The following is a 21,805-nucleotide window of genomic DNA, read 5'->3' as shown; positions in this document are numbered from 1 at the left end:
CAAACCTCCCGGAGTGGCTGACAGTCCACGCCCAGCACGACTCATCCGCGAGCCCTTCTGGACCAACTGAAACGTGAGGCATTTCACCTACCGTCACGCCTCCTTTTCATCTGGGGCCAGCCTGCCACAGCCCTGGCATCAAGCACAACCTACGGGGCACGTGCCCCCGGATGGGCACGCGGGGACCTGCCCGCGTGCGGGGTGCACAAGCGCAGTGAAAGCCTCAGCCCAGGACACACGCGGCACACACCGTCGGGCGCCCGGCCCAGCATGGGCGAGCCTCTGGACGCGGGGCTGGCGTAGCTCCCCGGAGTCCGCCGGGCGCTGGCCTCGTCGTAGATCCCTGGGCTCAGCTGGGCCTTGGGAGCTTCGTGAAGCGTTGACCTGAGAACCGAGGGGCCCGAGCTGACCACTGACGTGTGCCGGGAACGCACCGGCTCGCCCGCCTTCACATCCTCGTACTTGCCCCGCTCCACCGCTTTCGCGCCCTCGGGCACCACTTCCAGCGGCGGCAGCCCGCGGGGCAGCTTGCTGGGGCCCGTGATCAAGGACTTGACGTTGTGTTTGATGGCAGACTGGCCTGAGCTGCTGTCAAACTTGATGGGTGTGCCCTGCGGGGAGAGAGCACCTCGGGCGTCCGTGCCAGGCCCACCGCCGCCCCCGGCCACCCCCCCCCCACCCCTGAAACACCAGGGACAAGACACACACAGCCGCCATGCTTACTGCCCAGAGACCTGTGTCCCGACAGGGGCCGGGAGCCCCCGCGGGGGCGGCTACCTGGGAGATGGAGCCCTCGACCAGGGGCCTCGCGCCCGGCACCACCTCGGGCGTCTTCCGGCTCTCCTGGGTCAGGGCGTCCTGCCGGGGGATCTCGTGCACGGAGCGCCCCATCTCTTTGATGGTGGTGATGCCGTCGTAGGGCTTCCCTTTGGAAATGGCGCCTTCAAAGGCTCTGATGGGCGGACTCTCCCTCTTAATCTGTTTGGGGTACTTGAGGCCGTCTTCGAAGCTGTCCGCCGTCGCTCTTGGCGTGCCTTCGGAAAACACTCGTGTTAAAACAGTGCCACGGAGCCATACACTTAGAAACCAGCAAAACGGGAAACTCTGCTGCGTGTAACTGACCACGAGGTAAACAGATGCGTGCCTTTTGCCATCCTGCATTTTCTAATCCGTTTTCTGTTTACAACCGATTCTTAAATGAACCTTCACTGGGCTTTAGTTTTCTTTCGGACTGTTCAAGACCTGATCCATCACTCATCCCAGTCACGGAGCACTTCGGACATAATGAAGTGGCCTCTACATTCAAAGGTCAGGCAGCTCTCGTCCCCAGCTAAATGACACAGCTCGGAGAGCCATGGTCAGGACTTAAACATCTGATACTGCCAAAGGGAACATGTCCTGAGCAAAGGTTCCACGCCCCGTAAACCAATGCCAAGGACTCCGCCGGCGCGGCAGCCGTGAGCAAGAGCTAGCGAGCGAGCAGACGGTTTACCCTGCATTATGGAGCCGGACGGCACGGTCCTTTCTTTGAGGTCAGGGTGAGGGCTCCCCCTGGGCAACGCCCGACATATCAGCCCTGTGGAAAAAGAAAGCAATTCAGGCGTCAGACAGAACAGGACGTCAGGATGTTCCCGGAGCATGCGCTGTGGATACGAGCTCCTTGGGGAACCAGGAGTCGTTTTAAATTTGGGAACCATTTAGGAGAACAGCATGGAAAACACAAAAGCTGAAAGGACCCCACGTGACAGCGCCCATTTCTTTCTAAACATTTTCCCGAACAGAAAATGGCCACAGAAGACACCTACGACGGGTCAAAAAGCAAAGGATGTTTTCAAAGTTAAATCTAGATTCCCAGCGCTTTTTCATTAAGGTGAGAGAACACAGAGGAATTAGAAATCACTGTTCAGCTCTGACGTTTATCTGGGAGAAAGGGAAACCGTGATAAATGGATACCTCAAAAAAAGCGAAACACATGAAACGAAACATGCACGTCAAAACGGAAGAGGTCTAGCAACCTCCTGAGAAGTTTTGTGTGATGCTGCCAGCAATCTGAATCCGGAAAATAACGAAAAGGGAGACGTGGACATTTTAACTACAGAGAAAACTCAGCTCTTTGATAACTTCATAGGCTTTCCAAGACTGAGGAGTCTCTATTTTGTCTGTGCTATTTCATCTAGATTGAAATTAAATAGTTGAGGCAGGTTAAAATTTAAGGAAAGTGAGCTGTTATCAAAATGAAGTCACAGCTGCTATCATTTAATCAACACACGCGGCATGACCAGCACGAGGCTGGAGACCAGTCTCCAGCCCTCACACAACGGCAGGTACAATCCCTTAATTCAATAAAGAGCGAGAAAGCAGCACAGCAACCTTCAGCAGCCAAGAGTGAACCTGGAATTCAATACATGTCTTTGTCCATCACACCACTCCATCGGCCTCACATAAACCCACTTAAAGAGGAATGTGCAAACTCGAGGAACCTTCTAACTGCTACCTATGCTATGACCGGTTACGCTGAATTTTTACCTCTCTCCACTCACATACCACTTGATTTATACGTAGAGATGAACCTCATTTAAATGTTGGTTAATATGTACATGTCATATTAATACACGAACGTGTATTTTATACGACATGCATTAATAACACACTGCTATGTTTATGCATCGTTCATATACAGATACAAAACCTCAGGTAGGAAGGAGAGACGGCACACGGCCTCGCCCACGGGGAAGCCCGTGGTACAGAAGCCAGCGTCGCCAACAGGGCTGTGCACGCGTTTTACCCTCGAGCGGTGCGGACCCAGGAGACTCCCTCACGGGCAGGCCCTGCTTTAGAGCTCCTTCCACGGACTCGTAGCTTCTTTTCAGACTGATTTCGTGAGCCGTTCTCGGACTCCTCGTCCCTTCCCGGGCATTCTTAATATCTGCAGGACAGACACGAGAACTGCTTGATGGAGCCCAGGGCCCACAGGACAGTCTACGTTATCTTAATTTCAGAATCTTACAACACCAATGGTAAAAACTGCTCCTAACCTACCACATACATCCACGCAGACGGCATGTTTAATGAGACATTTACTGAGCGTCAGGCATAAACGAGGCTTGCAGACGAGGCTAACAAACTAGGTCCCTTCCCTCGGAACGTACGTCCTACAGAGGAGGGAGCACTGCGGACCGGGGGCGGCGGGAACGCTGGCGGGGAGTCCTGGCCGCCAGCGGGTACCCGAGGCGCGTGGGCCTCCCGACAAGGGAGAGCCGCGTGCTGGGGGGACAGCTCCCCATCTACTGCTCAGGACGACATCTACGTGTTCAGCTCCATCGAGCCGTCAAAGACTTATCCCATACCTGAGGAGAATCCAAAGGCAGTACTCCCTCCAGGGTTAGCCAGCTGTTACCTACCCCCTAATTCCTAACACGCCGCAGCGGTACCCCTTTAAAATGCGGGGACTCTGCTAAAGACTATTCCCCAAGCTCAGTCAGCGGGCCACAGGCGGCACCTGTCCGTCACCTTTCACTGACTGTCTTGGCTAACTTTCCACAAAAGCTTCATGAGACGTCCTAACATCAACCTTTTTTTATTTTTTATTTTTTTTGTTTTTGGGGCCACAGGTGCAGCCTATGGAGGTTCCCAGGCTAAGGGTTGAGCTGGAGCCGCAGCCGCCAGCCTACACCACAGCCAGAGCCCTGCCAGATCTGAGCCGCATCTGCGACCTACACCACAGCTCACGGCAAGGCCAGATCCCTGACCCACTGAGCAAGGCCAGGGATTGAACCCGCCTCCTCAGGGATACGAGTGGGTCGGGTTCGTTTCTGATGCGCGCCCCAACGGGAACTCCTACCCTTTCTGACATCACAGTGAGGAAACCGGGGCTCAGGGAAGGAAAAGGAACTTTCCCAAAGCAGGCCCGTGGGGAAGCAGGTCCTGGGCACCCGCGCCGGTGCCAGCTTCCAGACAGAGGTGCGGTACTTACTGTCGTAGGATAAGATGTGTCCGCTTTTGCCCTCATAAATGACATGGCCTTTGGATGCAGCCTCCTCTCGGCCCTTCTCAGGACTGCTCTCTTCAACGGACAGTCTGGAAATGGATCCCTTCACCAACGCCTCCGCTGGAATGCCAGCCTGGGACAGAGCTGGGGTGCCCTGTCATCAAATCAAACACAGCCGCCACAAGGGCCACTGGAGTTTACAGGGAACACAAGACCCTGAGAAAAGGTAACCCGTCTCACCAAGAGTCACAGCAAAGCCATGACCTCAATGCGAAAGGCCAGCACACGCCTCACAAACACAAAGAAATGCTGCACCTCCATCCCTGAACCCGCCATAAAAAGTGAGTTGAATCCGTTTTCTTCCCCCGCCTGGAAGTCAGACCTCCACGAGGACACTTAACTCTGCGAAGCAGAATTTGTCTTAAGGCCTAAGATCATGCAGATGTGCAAAAATGTTTTCAAAGTTTCTAAGAAAAATGAGATGACAGCACAGCATCCCGGGCGTTCCTGCTGCGGCGCAGTGGTTAACGAACCCGGCTGGTACGGGCAAAGCGCTGCAACGGGCAAAGCGGGGAGGCTTTTCTTGCGGTTTTCTCAAAAGCTGCTTCCCGCTCAGGGTCCCAGACAGGAGCACGACTAACCTGGGTGATGGAGCCCCGCAGAGAAGGGACGCTCTCCACAGGGAGTTTGCCGGACGGCGTTCCCCGGGTTATGCTGCCCTCCGCAATGGCACCTGTGGAACCTGAATAAAAGCAAAACCATGAGCAAATCACAGCCCTACACCTGCAAAGGGCCAAGCAAAAAGCAAGAGCCCTGCTCGAGCACGAAGAGAAGGAAACGGCAGCACAAAAAGAGGAGTTTTACTGGATCGAAATGTACTTCTAACGTAACTGTGCAATTATTAGGAAGGACTGCAGAAATGGGAAATCTCCACGTTTGTAAATCATTTTTATACAGAAAGCAAGCTTAAATTTGGAATTCAAAAGCCCATCATTAAAACACACTAATGACTCCCCTTGATAAATTTATTGGGGACCGACGCTCGCTATTTCTGCCGAAGGGCAGGCACGTTTACCTCTGACCACTCCTTCGTGCTGGGCTCTGACCAGTAAACCCTCAGGCTGTGAGTTCTGGCTTCGGGGAGAAAACTCCTCCTGCTTGATGTAGGGCACAGCAGCTGCGGAGCAAAGCCAGAGAAGGCGAGGGATCAGGCCCGCGTGCCGACGGCCGGGCTGCTCCAGCGCCGAGCCCCGGGCGGGCCTCACTCACCTGGCTTGGCGGCCTCCTGCGGCCGCGGCAGTCCCAGGGAGATGGAGCCCGCCGGGGGCTTCGCTGCCTCTGGGGCGTAGGAGGCCTGATTAGGAGAAGGCAAGTAAGTGCCGGGTGTCCCCTAAAAACAACGTGAAAGGACGAGGATAACACCGCCTTTTCGCAGCGCAGCGCACACACTTGGCTGTCCAGACACCCAACCCTCCCCACCAAGGTAACAGCAGGCATTTGGGAAACAGGACGCTCCCCGTCCCAGGTGAGTAAACGAAAACGGTCTCTTCCGCAGCGGCCATCGCCTGTTAACAAGCTGCGGGCCTGCACGCACGGGAGAGGGCCACCGCCCACGACATTGGGACCTCGGACGAGGGCCACGGGGCGTGACGGCGACAAACACGGTGGAGAGAGCGTGCCAAAGCTCTCGTCCAGCGAGGCGGCAGCATCCTAGCAGACTCAACCTCCTGACAACTCTTCAGCCTAAGACTCTATTTATTTCTTCGAGAAAGTGGCGGCATGCAGGTGAGCAGAGCGCCTCACCCACGCGGTTCCGCAGCAAGGCTCCATTTTCGCCTGGAAAACCCACAGCCCTCGATCCCAGCTGGGCGTTGGGGGGTGCAGCTCTGTCAAAGCCGTGGACTAACCTCTCCACGGACTGAGGCAGGAGAGAACAGCCCGAGCGAAAAACATGCCAATCAACAACCGAAGACACGTGCACAGGGGCTGGAGAAGCCCCGCTTCTTCCCAGGGGCCTCGGGGACCTTGCAGGCCGGGTGCCGCCAAGGCTGTGCACCTCCGAGGGGCGCCTGGAAAGGCGGCGCGCCCGCATGCCTGGCCGAGCCCACAGCTCTGGGGCGGCAGACGCGAGGACCGAGGCCGAGGCCCCCAACCCAGACTGAGCCGTCAGGTAAGACTGGGACGCTCACTGCTTCGTGGCGCGGAACAGCAAGACCGCTCGCGAAGCACACAGAGACGCCAGGGCCCGCGTGTGACACAAGAAATCAGACTGCACAGAAGTAACAGCAACAAAAGGACACAGCAACAACAACCAATCTCAGGGAGAGGGGAGAATCTCATTTCCAGAGTCGCCGCATTATGTTTTCAATCGAAAATGACCAGACATGCAAAGAACGAATGACCCACACATCGGGAGGGGAAAAAAAGGCAGTGAATTACAACTGCCTCTGGGCTAGAAGAAGACTTTGAATCAGCTGCCACAAGTATGTTCAGAGAACCTCAGGGAGCCGCACACGAAGAATTAAAGGCAAGGGCGACCGTGCTGTTCCGTCCAACAGAGACTCCCAACAAAGAGAAACAGAGTCACACAGATCCTCGGGTTGAAAAGGTAACGACTGCAGCCAAAGAAACTCTCGGCAAACCACAGACCCCGGGGAGAGCCCGTCACCCTGACGGGCCCCGGAGCGCGCGTGGCTCCCACGCCTGCGCGGGACACGCTGAATGCCTCCCGCCCAGCCTGGGCACCAAGGAAGGCACAAGCTCTGCACCACTTCCCCGAGACACCGTTCTCAAAGTGCCGCCCTCATCGGTTTCAGAAAAGGAAAGAAAGGCAAGGCCTAAAGCCCGGAAAGGAAGAAGTCGGGCTGTCGTTACTTGCAGATGACACGCACACGAAAACTTAAGAAATCTACCCCCCCAAAACCCAAAAGTAAGACCAAAAGTCTCTCCTAGAAGCAGTAAGGGAATGCCACAGGAGATAAAGTCCAGGTATGAAAATCAACTATTTTTCTATATACCAGCAAAAACTAGAAAACAAAATTTAAAAAATGATATTTATAAAAACATAAAACATCAGATATAATCAAATTAACTGATAATAAATATAATAAAATAGGCACAAAATCTCTACACTGAAAATTACAAAATACCGCTAAGAGAAACTCAAGACCTAAAAAAATGGAAAGATGAGCATGCGCATGGGTGAGGCTCCATTTTCTCAGGAATCTACACATTGAATGAATGCCAACCAGGTCGCAGCAGGTTGCAACGAGGTCCCGCTGGAGAGCACGGGGGGTCTCCAGTCTCTTGGGAGGTACGTGATTCAGGAAGACAGTATGAGAGGAGGAATACATTTACAAAGGGCCACTCTGCTGCACAACAGAAACTGACTCAACGCTGTCGATCAACTGTACTTTAATAAAACAACAACAGACTCCCAGGAAGGTCCTGGTGTGGCTCAGTGGTAACCGACCTGACTGGTATCCATGAGGTTCGATCCCTGACCTCACTGTGGGCTAAGGATCCAGCACTGCTATGAGCTGTGGTGTGGGCTGCAGATGCAGTGTGGATCCCGAGTTGCTGAGGCTGTGGTGCAGGTCGGCAGCTGTAGCTCTGATGTGACCCCGAGCCTGGGAACTTCCATGGACCACAGGTGCAGCCCTAAAAAAGAAAAAAAAAGAAAAAGGAAAATCCCAGCAGAATTTTTTGGTAGGAATTGACAAACTGATTATATAATTTACATGTAAATACAAAAGACACAAAAGCGCTAAAACCATCTGGAGAAACAGAAGCCCTGCAGGACTAAGACTACATCACCTCAAGACTCACTCTAAAAGCACAGCACTCGAGACTGTGGTGCTGATAAGAGGGCGGACAAGTGGGCAGTGTGACAGAACAGAGTCAGAAACAGAAGTGAACATGCAGTCAGGTCACTTTGGACAAAGCACGGAAGCGATCAACCGGGAGAGAGAGCAGACTTTTCAGCCAGTCGCTGGGGCTGCATGGCCACCTGATGGGTAAGGCCCATCCTGGCCTCACACTGTAAAGAGACTGGTTCCACGTGAAGCACAGAGCTAAATGTAAACACCCCACTACACAGCTTTTAGAAGAACATCTGGGAGAATATCTCCACAGCCTTGAGGCAGGTAAAGACGTCTTAAAGAGGAGTTCCCGTCGTGGCGCAGTGGTTAACGAATTTCACTGGGAACCATGAGGTTGCGGGTTCCGTCCCTGGCCTCGCTCAGTGGGTGAAGGATCCGGCGTTGCCGTGAGCTGAGGTGTAGGTCACAGATGCGGCTCGGATCCCGCGTTGCTGTGGCTCTGGCGTAGGCCGGCAGCTACAGCTCCAATTAGACCCCTCGCCTGAGAACATCCATATGCCGCGGGAGCGGCCCAAGAAATGGCAAAAAGACAAAATAAATAAATAAATAAATAAAATGTTCATTAAAAAAAAAAAGACATCGATTAATCATGAGAGGGAGAAAAAATTATATATAGACGTCATCAGAATTTAAAACTTCTACCCATCAAAACATACAAGCCACAAAGAGGGAAAAAAAGTGTGTGTGTGTGTGTGAGAGAGAGAACTTTCACCCAAGATATAATATAAAGAACTTCTGCAACCAAATAATGAAAAGACCCAGTAAAAACAGACAATAAGACTTAAAAACAGTCACTTCACCGTCGGATGTACAAATGGCCACAAAGTCTATGAAAAGTGGGCAACATCACGTGTTTATCAGGGACACGCAGACCAAAACCACGATGAAATCACACGCCTCTTACCATGATTACAACACAAAAGGACGACCACAGCACGTGGGGCTCGGACCCTGCTGGTGGCAGCATCAAACTGGAGAGCCACTCTAGAAAACGTTAAAGTGACACATACACAGACCCAGACATTCCCTCTCAGGGACTCTGCGAGAGAAATGAAAACACAGGTCTACAAAAAGCCTAGTACAAGAATGCCTGCACCAGCTCTACTCCTCATAGCTGAAAACGGGGAGCAGTTCAAATTTCCAGCAACAAGAAAACAAGGTACGCAAACTGGCATGCTGGCCCAGGGGAGCACTGGTCAGCAGAAAAAGGAAGACAGTCCCGGTGACCCAGCGACCTGGACCGATGCCTAGAAGCTCTACGCCAAGTTAAGGGAGACAGGCCCACGAGCGTGCCCGGCCCGTGACGCCACCGACAGAAGCTCAGGAAAGGCAGCCTAGCCTGTGGGGCAGAAAGCCGCTCGAGGCGGCTTCCGACGGGAAGAGCAGAGCGCCTGGGAAGGGGTGGACAGGCTCCCTGCCTTGGCAGGGCGCTCCCCGGCCGTGTACCTGCTCGGCCCTCTGCACCCCAAGGTCAGACCCTGCTCCGAGGAGCCTTTACCTGCGAGATGGAGCCTCCCAGGATAAAGGACGGTTTCTCCGAGGCCATGGCGGTTTTGGATGATGGGATGAGAGGAGGCGGCGGCCGCGTGGGGCGAGTGGTCGGAAGCCGAACCCCTTCGGGGAGATTAGCTATCACTTGATGTGGAGCAGGCTGGAGGACTTGTAAAGGGAAGAAAAACACAATTCAAGAGTCCGTTTCCGCGTGGGTGCCAGCGCGCCCATCGCCCATCTCAACCGCTTCCCAACTTCTCAAGCACAATGAAACCCCGCGTGCGAGATGAAGCCGGGACAAACGTTGCTGTTTTAAGCGTCTTGCTCCAACTCAGGTCACGAATGGTGCTTGTTAGGCAGAAACACCCAAAGCCCTGTCAAACCACAGCTGTCAAACTGATGCCCGTTTCCAACTATTTCTGCTTAACGTATGCAAATGGCAATCTAGTAATTTCTTCTCTCTCTCCGTCACTCTTTGGACCTCACAGTGGAGGTGAGAAATAGGGTGCGTCTTAGGAATAGCTGCTGTCACAACCCCAGACAATATCGATATGATGACAGCCAGTTAATACGTCCTCTTTGCATCCTGCATAATTCGAGAAACATTTACTGATTCTGACTCTTGCGGACAGTTTTTTTTTTTGGGGGGGGGGGGGGGGGGTCTATCTCAAGATCTGCAAAGTACATGTATCTTAAAAGGAAAGGCAGTTGAGGTCACAGCATCCACGTGTGAGCACAAACCCTCCCGTGGCCCGGTGAGTTTCAACTGAATACAACTGAGGAGGAAATGCGGAGGACGGGAATGTGACTCTGAAAGGGCAAGGACACGTCCTGGGGGTAAACCCCCCACGGCCAACCTGAGGCCGCTGGGCAGCAGCCACGGCACGGGGGGCGCTATCTGCCTGGCGTGACACTAGGGCGGGCTGCACGCACACCGGGCCGAGGCGCGGCTTTACTGCCTTCCCTCGGAGGGAGCCTACACGGCGGCGCTGCCCTGGCTGCGGGGCTGTGCAGCTGGGCTTCCTGCCCTAGACACGTCTGACCTCAGCACAAGGCATATAGGCGACTGATTTTCCCACGAAAGTTAAAGTTCTCAAAATAAGGGAAGAACCCCAAATTAGAAGCCTCAGTGCGAGAGGACCGAGCCCACACCGTCCAGGGGCAGATCCGATTACACACTCCGATCACGGTGTAAACCGCGTTGGGGCATCCACCCGCAGAGAGGCTGAGAAACCCTAGAAGCCTAGCTCTGCTGGGTGAGCACCAGAACTGCGACCTAAGGAAACCCTCGAAAATTCAGTTACAATTTCTCCCTTCAAAGGACAAGAACTTCTCTTTCCTCTCATTAAGAGAAGCAAATACTCTCACACATGCAATAAGGACCCTCATGACAGGCAAACGTCCGGTCAGCCAGCCATCCTGTGACTTCAAGTGTGGCCTTAGTTAGAGGCCACAGCTCTGAAGATTTTGACTCTTCTAATCAGCCTGCGGAAGCCCACTGCTTCATACTCAGAGAAATAAATGTCATCGAGAGACGGAAGGATTTCAAAAGATGCAGACAAATTCATTAAAAAAAAAGGCTACACAAGCTTAGAAAACTATGGATTTTGGAGTTCCTCTGCAGCTCAGCAGTTTAAGGACCTGGCACTGTCATTGCAGCAGCTGGGGTCCCTGCTGTGGTGTGGGTTTGATCCCTGGCTCCAGAACTTTCCCATGCCATGGCCAAAAAAAAAAAAAAAAAAAAACCTATGAATTTTACTGCAATAATGCTAATGAAAATTACTTTGCATAACTTACGTCCATATTAAGCACAAGAAAAAACTAAGCATTTCAAAGGCGCATGAGATATGCAGTTATATTAAGACTTAAAAATAAGATACACATATATAAAATAAATATATAGAATGGACAATTTTTCCCTTTTTTAAAAAAAGTGAAATTGACATAACTTTGGAAAATCAGAAACGCACACAGAAGAAAGTAAGAATAATTCATAACCCACATCAGCTTAATTTGTGGCACTTTGACGTCTGCCAGAACAAATTTCCATTCTTTTTTTTACTCTTTTGCTTACCTGTCTTATCCATTTATTCTTCTAGAAAAATCCAAATTTAAAATCATTTTGAGTTCTTCCTCCCCAAAGTATCAATGGAATTTTCACTGGACATGCATTAAATTTACAGATACAAGAGGACTCCTGAGTTTTCTAGTTAAGGACCTAGATGTTTTTCACAATTTCACGAAATCGTTTGTAGGTATTTCATATTTTGTGGTGAGGGAAACCATCTTTTTACTGTATGTGATCATATATATATTGATATACGCTGAGTAATGCAGATATACAAGAAAGATGTGGATTTCTGTCTATCAGTGTTTTTCTGAGAAACTTAATAAACTTTCCTCTTAGCTCTAATAACTTCTCAGGTAACTCTTGTGGGCTTCCTAGGTGAATAACCTACCCCGCAAATGGTAACTTGCCTCTCCCTTCAAAGAGCTGACCTCCTTTTGGGCGCCTTTCCCGGACTGCACTGTGATAGGGGCGGAGGACACCGTGCAGATCCTGTCTAAAGAGAAGGGCTCCAGCATTTCTGCGTCAAGTGGAAAAAAGCGGGTGGCTGGTTTCAAACAGAGTCGTCAGCCCGAAGCCTGAGAAGCTCTTTGGTTCACTGAGATACTCTAACAGCCAGAGAGGACAGTCACGTCAGCTACCGGGAAGCCGTGCCACGGGAAGAGCACCGTGCATCGCAGCAGGTGCCTCGGCCGGCCCTTGGGACTGGCAGGATCGTACACGCCGTCTGACAGAGGAGGAAGCGGAAGCTCAAAAGAAGCCCAGCTGACCGCCCGACCATGGCCGAGAGCAGGGTGACTCCTGGCCCTGAGCTCGACACCTCAAGGCAGCGTCTCCCTGAGCCCCAGGGGTCGGCATTTCCGACGCCTCTGGGGTGACCGGCAGCGCGCTCCTCGCTCCTCCTTGGCCGGATCCGCGTGATCCCCGAGACCACTCCGCGTCCTCACACTGTGCGGATTTACGAAACAGACGGACTTCAAAAGAAAAGCACTTCTCCCCTTTCTAGAGGAGAAGCGGAAAGTTAACTTGCGAGTGAGTGTGCTCTATAGGTTAGCGTCTGAGGTTTTTACCATTTCCAGTAAGTCTGCAGAAAAATACACTTTGTCCTAAGTGTTAAAGACGGACATTCGATGGTTCTAAACACAGCGATTTAAATCGTGTACGCAGCTGAAACAAGAAATAAAAGCAACAAAATAAACTAGATTAAGTTTCACAGAAGCATCAATTCCCTTTTTGTTTTTGCTTTTATTTTTGGAGGCCACACCTGCCCTACAGCCCAGGTTAGGGGTCGAATCCGAGCTGCAGCTGCTGACCTGCGCCACAGCCATGGTAACGCCAGATCCAAGTCACATGTGCAACTTACAGCACAGCTCGTGGCAACACCGGATCCTTAACCCACTGAGCAAGGCCAGGGATCGAACCTGCATCCTCACGGATTCTAGTTCGGTTTGTTACCTGCAGAGCCACAACAGGACCTCTCTCAATTCCTATTCTGATTGGATATATATTTTTTTAAACCTGCCTTAGAATTTCACTTCTAACTCTATCTTGACATGTATAACTTTGAGTTCTTTCCCTGCAGAAAAAGGGCTGCCAACTAAAGCAGGCGTCAACTTGAGTAAATGTTACGAGGAAACTCTGAGGGTTTTTTTTCCAAGCTCTTCTACAAATGGAAAGGCTTTGAGCCACTTAAAGGGGTGTATTTATAATATCCTCGGTCCCACTGACACGAAGAGAAGGGGAACACCATCTAACAGGTGCTGCCTGCTACTTTCTCAACGAGCCCAGGAAGGCAAAGGCCAACCCACGGTCCTAACTCAGTTGGACTAGTCCAGTTTGGTGATGGCTTATACTCCTTACCCTCACTGTACTTAGCACTCTGTGACGCTGCACTGGAAACACTGTATCAAACATTCTACGCACCAGCGAGTTAACTGCAAATACATACATGCATTTAGGAGAAAGCCTTTAACTGAATTATAGGAGAGCTATAAATCCAGAAAAGCCCTGGGCACATGTTAAATAAACGTGCAGTGATGAACATACTAGCCAGATGAGCTAAAACAAAACGTAACCTTAGGATAAAATGCAATCAACCAACTCAGTTTATAGAGAGTCACCTTCAAACAAAGGTTTTTAACAAATACTATGGTGTCACACGGATCAAACATATAATCACAGTCTGGTTTTAAAGCCAGGGTATTATGATTAAAAATAAAGATGCCATTCAGATCTACACCACGTGGATTAATGCGGCAGATCACAGGGAAATGCAGTTCACAGTGTGGAGTCTCAGAATTGAGGGCTCTGGCTCCCAAATACAACCCATTCCATAAAGGAGATAAAGAAAAGAAACTGAAGGCCTTATAACTACACAATACAGACATATAAGAATGATCCAGGTATTACCAACTGAGTAACACTGAGCTTCAGCATGAGTTCAGCAAATACCTTTCTTTCTTTTGCACCTGCAGCATGTAGAAATTCCCCAGCCAGGGACTGAACTTGTCCCACAGCAACGACCTGAGCCACCGCTGTGACAACACCAGATCCTTAACCTGCTGTGCCACAAGGGAACTCCACCAAATACCATTTGAATGTCATTCTTTTCTGCTTTAATTCTGCCTCACAAAACTTATTCTAAGTAATGTATGTAAAGAATAGATAAACAGACATTTAAATTATCCTATAATTTATGGTTCTCATAATGACAGATTCTCTCATAATTAGAATGCTTAAAGGACAATCACTTCTGCTAAATCCATTTATATCTATTTCATTTAATTCATTCCTTTAACATGTAATTACTGAGTACCTACTGTAACAATTACTGAGTTAGGGATTAAACATTCTCTAGATGCAATATACTAAAAGCCCAAAAGTTAACAATGTTTTTTTCCAACCTTCATTCAAGAAATATTCGTGCAGCATCTACTGCACTCAGACGTGGTGGGTATTAGTAACTCTGGTTCACTTTTTACAGAATTAAGATTTATACTGAAAACACTCCCAAGCTTATATTTAAAACTCTTGAGGTTCCCCGTGTCATGTAACTAGTAACTCACTACTGGAGTGATGGGGGAGGGAGCCAGCAGGCCAGTTAAGTACCACGGCTCCTGCTCTCGGCATCTATTAAATAGCCCTCGAAATGCATGGCATTCTAGAGCTGACAGCTCTTACATCTACATAAGGTGCTGCAAAGAATCTTCTGACTCATCACCAAGAAAACGAAACCACAATCAAGGAAGGCCTTCACAGTCTTACACTCTGGGCACACGGTACCAGACAGTCCTAAGTTAACTATTAACCAGCACGCCTGTGCCATTTTCTAACCGTGCCAGAAGAATTTACTGAAACTTAGAAATCACCTTTCTTCTTCTTCTTTTTTTTTTTTTTTTGGCTTTTTGCTATTTCTTGGGCCGCTCCCAAGGCATATGGAGGTTCCCAGGCTAGGGGTCGAATCGGAGCTGTAGCCACCGGCCTACGCCAGAGCCACAGCAACGCAGGATCCGAGCCGCGTCTGCAACCTACACCACAGCTCACGGCAACACCAGATCGTTAACCCACTGAGCAAGGGCAGGGACCGAACCCGCACCCTCATGGTTCCTAGTCGGGTTCGTTAACCACTGCGCCACGACGGGAACTCCCTTTCTTCTTTTTTAAAAAGAAACTTTTTGAGTACCCAAAACTCAAATCTGTCACTTGGGGTAACAACAGGGACACGCAATGAAAACAGCACCTTCAGGGCCTCTATGGTACCACACATGTACTAACATGTGAATGCCACATACTATGTTACATACAAAATCATGCTGTGTTCTATACCACGAAACGACACTGAATGCTCCCTCCTTCTTATGGGTTGTAATCCCCGCAAGACAGGGATTTAGCTGGATTAGCCAGCCAGCCATATTATCTGCACCTGGGGGCTGAGAAAGGTCAGGCGGCTTGCCCACGGGGCACCCAACTGGTAAATGCCAGGGTGTGGGGCAGCTCAAGGTCTGATGGGCTAAATGCCACGTGACGTTGTCCCCCATCCTATCAGAGACGTAGAGCATGACCCTGTCATGCAGGTGATGTGCTTGGAGGACCGGGTAACTGTCCCTGACTCTGAAAATGCAGAGGAATGTAGCATAAAGCACGGCTTTTATACAGTGATCTCGCTCAGATGAACATCAGACAATTCACTTGAACAAGAGGTCTACGGAAACTGTCACTGCCAGCCTTTAATAGCCACTAATACTGGCATTCCTTAAGAGTGGGCCTGAGGTCAATGGAAAGGAATTTTGTTGTTCGGGATAAGAGCCATAAATCAAGTTAAAAGCACTATGGACACTACTTTTGTTTTTGGCCACACCCGCGGCACGCGGAAGTTCCCGAGCCCGGGATTAAACCCACGCCACAGCAGTGACCAAAGTTGCTGCGGCGACAACGCCGGATCCTTAACCCACTGCGCCACCAGGGAACTCCAGGACACTGCTTTTATTTATTATTTTTTTTAGGGCTGAACCCACAGCATGTGGAGGTTCCCAGGCTAGGGGTCCAATCGGAGCTACAGCCGCCAGCCTACACCACAGCCACAGCAACACCCGATGCGAGCCGCGTCTGTGACCTACACCACAGCTCACGGCAACACCTGATCCTTAACCCCCTGAGCGGGGCCAGGAATGGAACCCGCAACCTCACGGACACTGGTCAGATTGGTTATCCCTGAGCCACGGCGGGAACACCCCAGGACCCTCCTTTTAAACACAGCTTTGTTTTCCATCAAGAAGGTCCTTTGTGGTGAGAGCTCTACCCACCTTCCCACTCCCTGCCGGGACTCTTGGAGGCCCCACAGGGGCTGGTGGAACCTCTGCACTCCAGGTCTATCTGCTCTTGTCTCTGCCGCTGTTCCTCGAGGAGCGCCGACTCATGCATGGCTTTGATGTGTCGCTGGTAGAGGGCATAGCCACTCACTGGAGTTCCGACTGGTATGTTACACGGGGTGCAGGAAACCTACAGGAAGGAAGAAACCCTGAACCCGCCAATGACCAACAAAACAGTAAGCACCGTGTGTTGTGAACAGCGCAAGTGTCTGTGACAGGACCGGCTGAAGTGGTTTTACCTGCTCTGTTTTGTTTTTAGGGCCACACCCACAGCATGTGGAGGTTCCCAGGCTAGGGGTCCAATCGGAACTGTAGCCGCCAGCCTACACCACAGCCACAGCCACGCCAGATCTGAGCCACGTCTGTGACCTACACCACAGCTCACGGTAACGCTGGATCCTTAACCTACTGAGCAAGGCCAGGGATCGAACCCGCAACCTCATGGTTCCTAGTTGGATTCGTTTCCACTGTGCCACAACGGGAACACCGATTTTATCATTTTTTACAGCAAAGTAATCGTCAAGCACAATGGTAAAAATGCAGAACATGGGAGTTCCCATAGTGGCTCAGTGGTTAACGAATCCGACTCACAAATTTCTGAGACATTTCCCCACAAGTTCCATACTCACAAACTGCCTACCTAACGACTCCATGGATATCTCAAAGCCCCTCAGAAGTCTAACCAAAACAGCACTTTTCATTTCACAATGCCAGTCCTTAACCCACTGTGCCACAAGGGAACTCCTAAACTCAACTGCATTGGTCCAACTAGAACTTCTTTCTTACATGGAGTCCTCTTTAAGTGTCCCATTAAGAAGATGCTCTCCTTCCTCTCAACTGCCCATAGAATGTTTTTCAACCTAACTGAACATCGCATTTTAAATCTTTTAACTTCTCATTGACTTTCTCTATACCTTCTTATCAGGACAAATCTCTAAGTTTCCTGAAGTCGGAGACTATGATACAGCATTGAAATGTTATCTTGAACTGGGCAGACGCTTGGTAAATGTCCATATGACTAAATCAATGAGTGAACATTTAATGATTATTTATGTAAGCATATTTATCATAAACATGCACTTAACTTTTCTTTTTTTTGTCTTTTGTCTTTTTAGGGCCGCATCCATGGCATATGGAAGTTCCCAGGCTAGGCGTCCAATTGGAGCTACAGCTGCTGGCCTACACCACAGCTCCCGGCAACGCCGGATCCTTAACCCACTGAGCAAAGCTAGGGATTGAACCTGGGTCCTCATGGATGCTAGTCAGATTCGCTTCTGCTGAGCCACGACGGCAACTCCGGCACACACTTAACTTTTACATGTTATTGTGACAGGAAATAAATATTTATCCTCTGAAACCAAGCAAGATCTAGAACAAAACTAAGAAACTGCGACCCGAGAATGGAATTGAGGATCTAAAGGAAGTCAAGTGCGTAGAGATTATTCAGATGTGAATTTACAACTAAAAAGAGTTCAGATAGTAAATTTTTCTTTAGGGCCACACCAGTAGCATATGGAGGTTCCCAGGCTAGGGGACTAATCTCAGCTGCCAGCCTACACCACAGCCACAGCAACACCAGAGCCAAGATACACCTGCGATCTATGCCCCAACTTGCATGGCAATGCCAGAGCCTTAACCACTGCGTGAGGCCAGGGATCAAACCCGCATCTTTGTGGATACTAGTTGGGTTCTTAACTCACTGAGCCACAACAGGAACTCCAAGATATTAAATTTTATATGATTTTTTTATAGCTAAAAAAAAAAAAAAACCAACAAAAAACAAGCATTAGAATTCCTGTTGTGGCACAGTGGAAACGAATCCAACTAGGAACCGTGAGGTTACAGGTTCAATCCCCGGCCTTGCTCAGTGGCTTAAGGATCTTGTGTTGCCGTGAGCTGTGGTATACGTTGCAGACACAGCTAGGATCTGGCATTGCTGTGGCTCTGGCGTAAGCCAGAAGCCACAGCTCCGATTAGACCCCTAGCTTGGGAATCTCCATATGCCACAGGTGCAGCCCTAAAAAGACAAAAGACAAGGAAAAAAAAAAAAAATCAAGCCTCCAAAGCTCTTTGTTTCTCAGCTCTGCTTTTCTTACTTACATTAGAAACTTACCATTGGTGGGATAACAGCAGCTCGATGCTGAAGCTGCGGCAGGTCCAGTGGATTTGCTTTTATTGGGGATGAGACCAGCATAGATCCAGTGGGGTTTAACAAGGAGGGCTTTGAGTCCAAAGGAAACATTCTGCAAATACAATAAAAGAAGATAAGTTAATATATTCTTTTTTTTTTTTTGGTCTTTTTGCCATTTCTTGGGCTACTCTCACGGCATATGGAGGTTCCCAGGCTAGGGGTCTAATCGGAGCTGTAGCCACTGGCCTACGCCAGAGCCACAGCAATGAGGGATCTGAGCTGCGTCTGTGACCTACACCACAGCTCACGGCTACACCGGATCCTTAACCCACTGAGCAAGGCCAGGGATCGAACCTGCAACCTCATGGTTCCTAGTCAGATTTGTTAACCACTGAGCCACGATGGGAACTCCAAATTAATATATTCTTATTTAGGACTTTAAACATACAATCACCATAATTCCTTCTAAGTTAATATGTGTACACGCACACACTGTATCATGTCAACTGTATGAGATATCTGAAGAGCAAAGAGAAAGGAATCAATGATGCTAATTTTCCAGGTAAAGAAACCCAATATTGACTTACAGATTGGAATGCATCTGAATTTAACCATCTGTACTTAACCAACAGAACAGTGTGAATAAATGACATCATAAAACGATAGGTCCTAATTTACTGCTAACATAGGTTACAAACTAGCTACATGTTACAGAATGTTTTCCTAGTATCACCGAGTATTTTTTAAGATATGTGAATAAACCACCACCACTGTGAAATCGAGAATTTCACCCCAAATTCCAGACTCCTGGTTTCCCATGGAAAATGGGCAGAATGGCAAAGCAGGAAGAGGCAGCAGCCCTCAAGCGATGGCGTGCTCACCTTGCAGGGCTGCCCTCAACACAGCGTGTACGCCACTTGCCCCCACCACCTGGCCCTCCACCCACTTCACTGGTTTCAGGACTTACAGGTGTGGTCAGGACACCCACTTCTCGAGCTTGGAAATGACACCCTAGAGCCACACCTTACAGGGCCCATCCTATTTCCCAGTGTTGTCAGTTACGAGGGAGAGAGGAACAATTTAAAAGGCGTAAATTGATCAGAAAATCAGAATGTGTCGAAGAAAATAATCTACACTTTACACAAAGAATAAAGATAGTATTAAGGACACAGGACACTGGCGTTCCCGTTGTGGCTCAGGGGTAATGAACCCTACTACCATCCAAGGATGTGGGTTCCACCCCGGCCCTGCTCAGCAGGTTAAGGACCCAGCGTTGGCGTGAGCTGTAGTGTAGATCGCAGACACGGCTCGGATCCGATGTTGCTGTGGCTGTGGTGTAGACCAGCAGCTGCAGCTCCGATTCGACCCCTGGCCTGGGAACTTCCATATATGGCGGGTGTGACCCTAAAAAGAAAAAAACAAAAGACACAGAAAATTGCAAGTGTTCTTTGGTAGTTTGGAACTGAACTTTAGAGTTCCACCCAGAGACCACACATTTATACAGAATTTCACGACTCCTTCAAGTTCTTTTCTTAGGGGCTCCTCTCCCTGAAGATTACTGCCTACGTCTGATACGATGGGGGCAACATCGTGCAGCAGGTGGCTGATCAGACCCTGGCTCAGCCCTCAGCCTGGCGCTCGCCAGCTGTGGTGCTAGAACAATATCGAACATCACAACGATTTCTAGGAGACACTCAAATTTTCATTCAACGAGAAAGGAAACAATAATGGCAACCACTGGTTTTTCTGAAAACTGAAGGTTCTAGCACTTTTCGCTTTTCATCCCACAGTAACTGAGATTTTAACTGTCCCAGACTTTAGAGTAAATTATCAGTGGGTTCGAGCTGCGTGGTCCCTTTTTAAGCATGTTTTTCCGAAAAGTCTCATCTAAAAATAGAATTATCTGTGTTTTGCACTGTTGGCTTCAGCAAGATAAATTTATAAATGAAGGAAATAATTATAAAAAAGCCTCCTTGGAGACGCCACCATTGTCACGTTATTATTCTAGCATCAAGTCGCATTCTAGAATATGTAAGATATAAAATACACTGGATGCAGACAGAGCACAGTGACACCACGACACCACAGTGTGAGCTCTGAACAGAGTCTGGCTGTTGAGTGGCTTATTTTCTTCTTTGTTATTAAAAAAAGGGGGAAAAAAGAACAGCTGAATTGGGTTAAGTGACGTTTTCATCGAATTCATTTTTGGAATTTGCACCGATCGAACGTTCTACTGCATTCTAGGTGGTTCCCCTTCATTCAAGGAAAAGGAAGCACCCAGGAAATAAAATATACCAAATAAAGCAGTATCTACTCTTGAAAAATATATCTACTTTAACTGTAATTTTTAGAAAAACCAGGCATCTGCATATTATTACTGTGATTAAAAGTAGTTATAAACTACCTCGTACTGTACCTGATATCTTTAGTTACAAAGATGCAACTGGCGCCAAGGACCAGCACCACCAGCACCAGCGTGAGTGCAGGTTGCGCCCTCTCGGGCCCTGCACCGCGGCTCACGCGCCCCTCCCCCGCGCCCCCCCCCCCCAATCTCCGGGCACCTGCGGGGCAGGGCCAAGTTGGGGCCACCTCCCTCCTCCGCCCTCGTCCCCACAGACGGCGCACCTGCGGCGGAACCCCTTTTCCTACCACGTGGGCCGCAGGTCACGACCCCCTCGTTTCCCTGGGAGCCAACGACCCCGCAGCGGACTGTGCCGCCCCGGCCCCGACGCCCCCGCTCACCGCTGCCTGTCCGGCTCGGCGTCCACGTCCTCGTCGGCGCTGCACGTGGCGCTGGAGTCGTGGTCGGACGCGGGCTCGGGCCTCGGGGCGCCGTCCTCGCGGGGCTCCGGCTGCACCGTGTCCCCATCCACACGGCCCGGGCTGCCCGGCGCCCGAGGCTCTGGGTCCACTGGCTCGGCCGCGGGGGGCCCCGGGGCAGGAGCCACGTCGGCCCCGCACTCCTCGGGCCCCGCGTCCATGGGCTCCGCCGCGGCGGCCAGGTCGCCAGCCTGGGCCTGCTCGCCTCCGTCCTCGGCCGCGCTGGGGGCGGCCGCGGGGGGCGACACGCCGGGCGCCGGGGCCTCTGGCTGGGCCGCGGGCTCCGTGCGGTCCTCGCCGGGCTTGACAGCTTCAACTGGTGAAGGAGAAGGAGCACTTTCTGTATCAGAACTATTTTCAGCACCTTAAAGATAATGATACAGCATAAAGATCTGATAATGAACACGTGTCCGGTGGTGGCAGAAGCCGAGCTTCAGCGTACATCGTCCTGTGGTCACCCCCCGAGTCTAAGGCCCTGGGGAGCGAGGGGGACGAGCGGTGACCCCCCGAGTCTAAGGCCCTGGGGAGCGAGGGGGGACAAGCGGACCGGCTCGGCCT

At 50.5% G+C, this 21,805-nt stretch overlaps 1 protein-coding gene across 15 annotated transcripts in view; it reads right to left on the bottom strand.

Annotated features, from left to right (window-relative positions):
* NCOR1 (nuclear receptor corepressor 1) overlaps positions 1-21,805 on the bottom strand; it is a 136,912-nt gene that overhangs the window by 22,820 nt on the left and 92,287 nt on the right. For 13 of the 15 annotated variants that reach the window (XM_047756904.1, XM_047756903.1, XM_047756907.1 and 10 more), the window contains 12 exons: positions 21,170-21,611; positions 18,410-18,539; positions 16,231-16,426; positions 9,368-9,528; positions 5,258-5,378; positions 5,064-5,165; positions 4,630-4,730; positions 3,974-4,142; positions 2,786-2,926; positions 1,493-1,576; positions 778-1,034; positions 251-611 (listed from right to left, as the gene is read on the bottom strand). In XM_047756904.1, coding sequence (XP_047612860.1) covers positions 251-611; positions 778-1,034; positions 1,493-1,576; positions 2,786-2,926; positions 3,974-4,142; positions 4,630-4,730; positions 5,064-5,165; positions 5,258-5,378; positions 9,368-9,528; positions 16,231-16,426; positions 18,410-18,539; positions 21,170-21,611 — 2,265 coding nt within the window. The remainder of the gene's footprint in view (positions 1-250; positions 612-777; positions 1,035-1,492; positions 1,577-2,785; positions 2,927-3,973; positions 4,143-4,629; positions 4,731-5,063; positions 5,166-5,257; positions 5,379-9,367; positions 9,529-16,230; positions 16,427-18,409; positions 18,540-21,169; positions 21,612-21,805) is intronic. The other 2 variants (XM_047756912.1, XM_047756915.1) reach the window with 2 other exon arrangements.

Source organism: Phacochoerus africanus, chromosome 14 (assembly GCF_016906955.1).
Source record: "Phacochoerus africanus isolate WHEZ1 chromosome 14, ROS_Pafr_v1, whole genome shotgun sequence".
NCBI lineage: Eukaryota > Metazoa > Chordata > Mammalia > Artiodactyla > Suidae > Phacochoerus > Phacochoerus africanus.
The sequence above is the reverse complement of the archived record's forward strand: the minus strand, read 5'-3'. Positions and strand labels throughout refer to the sequence as shown.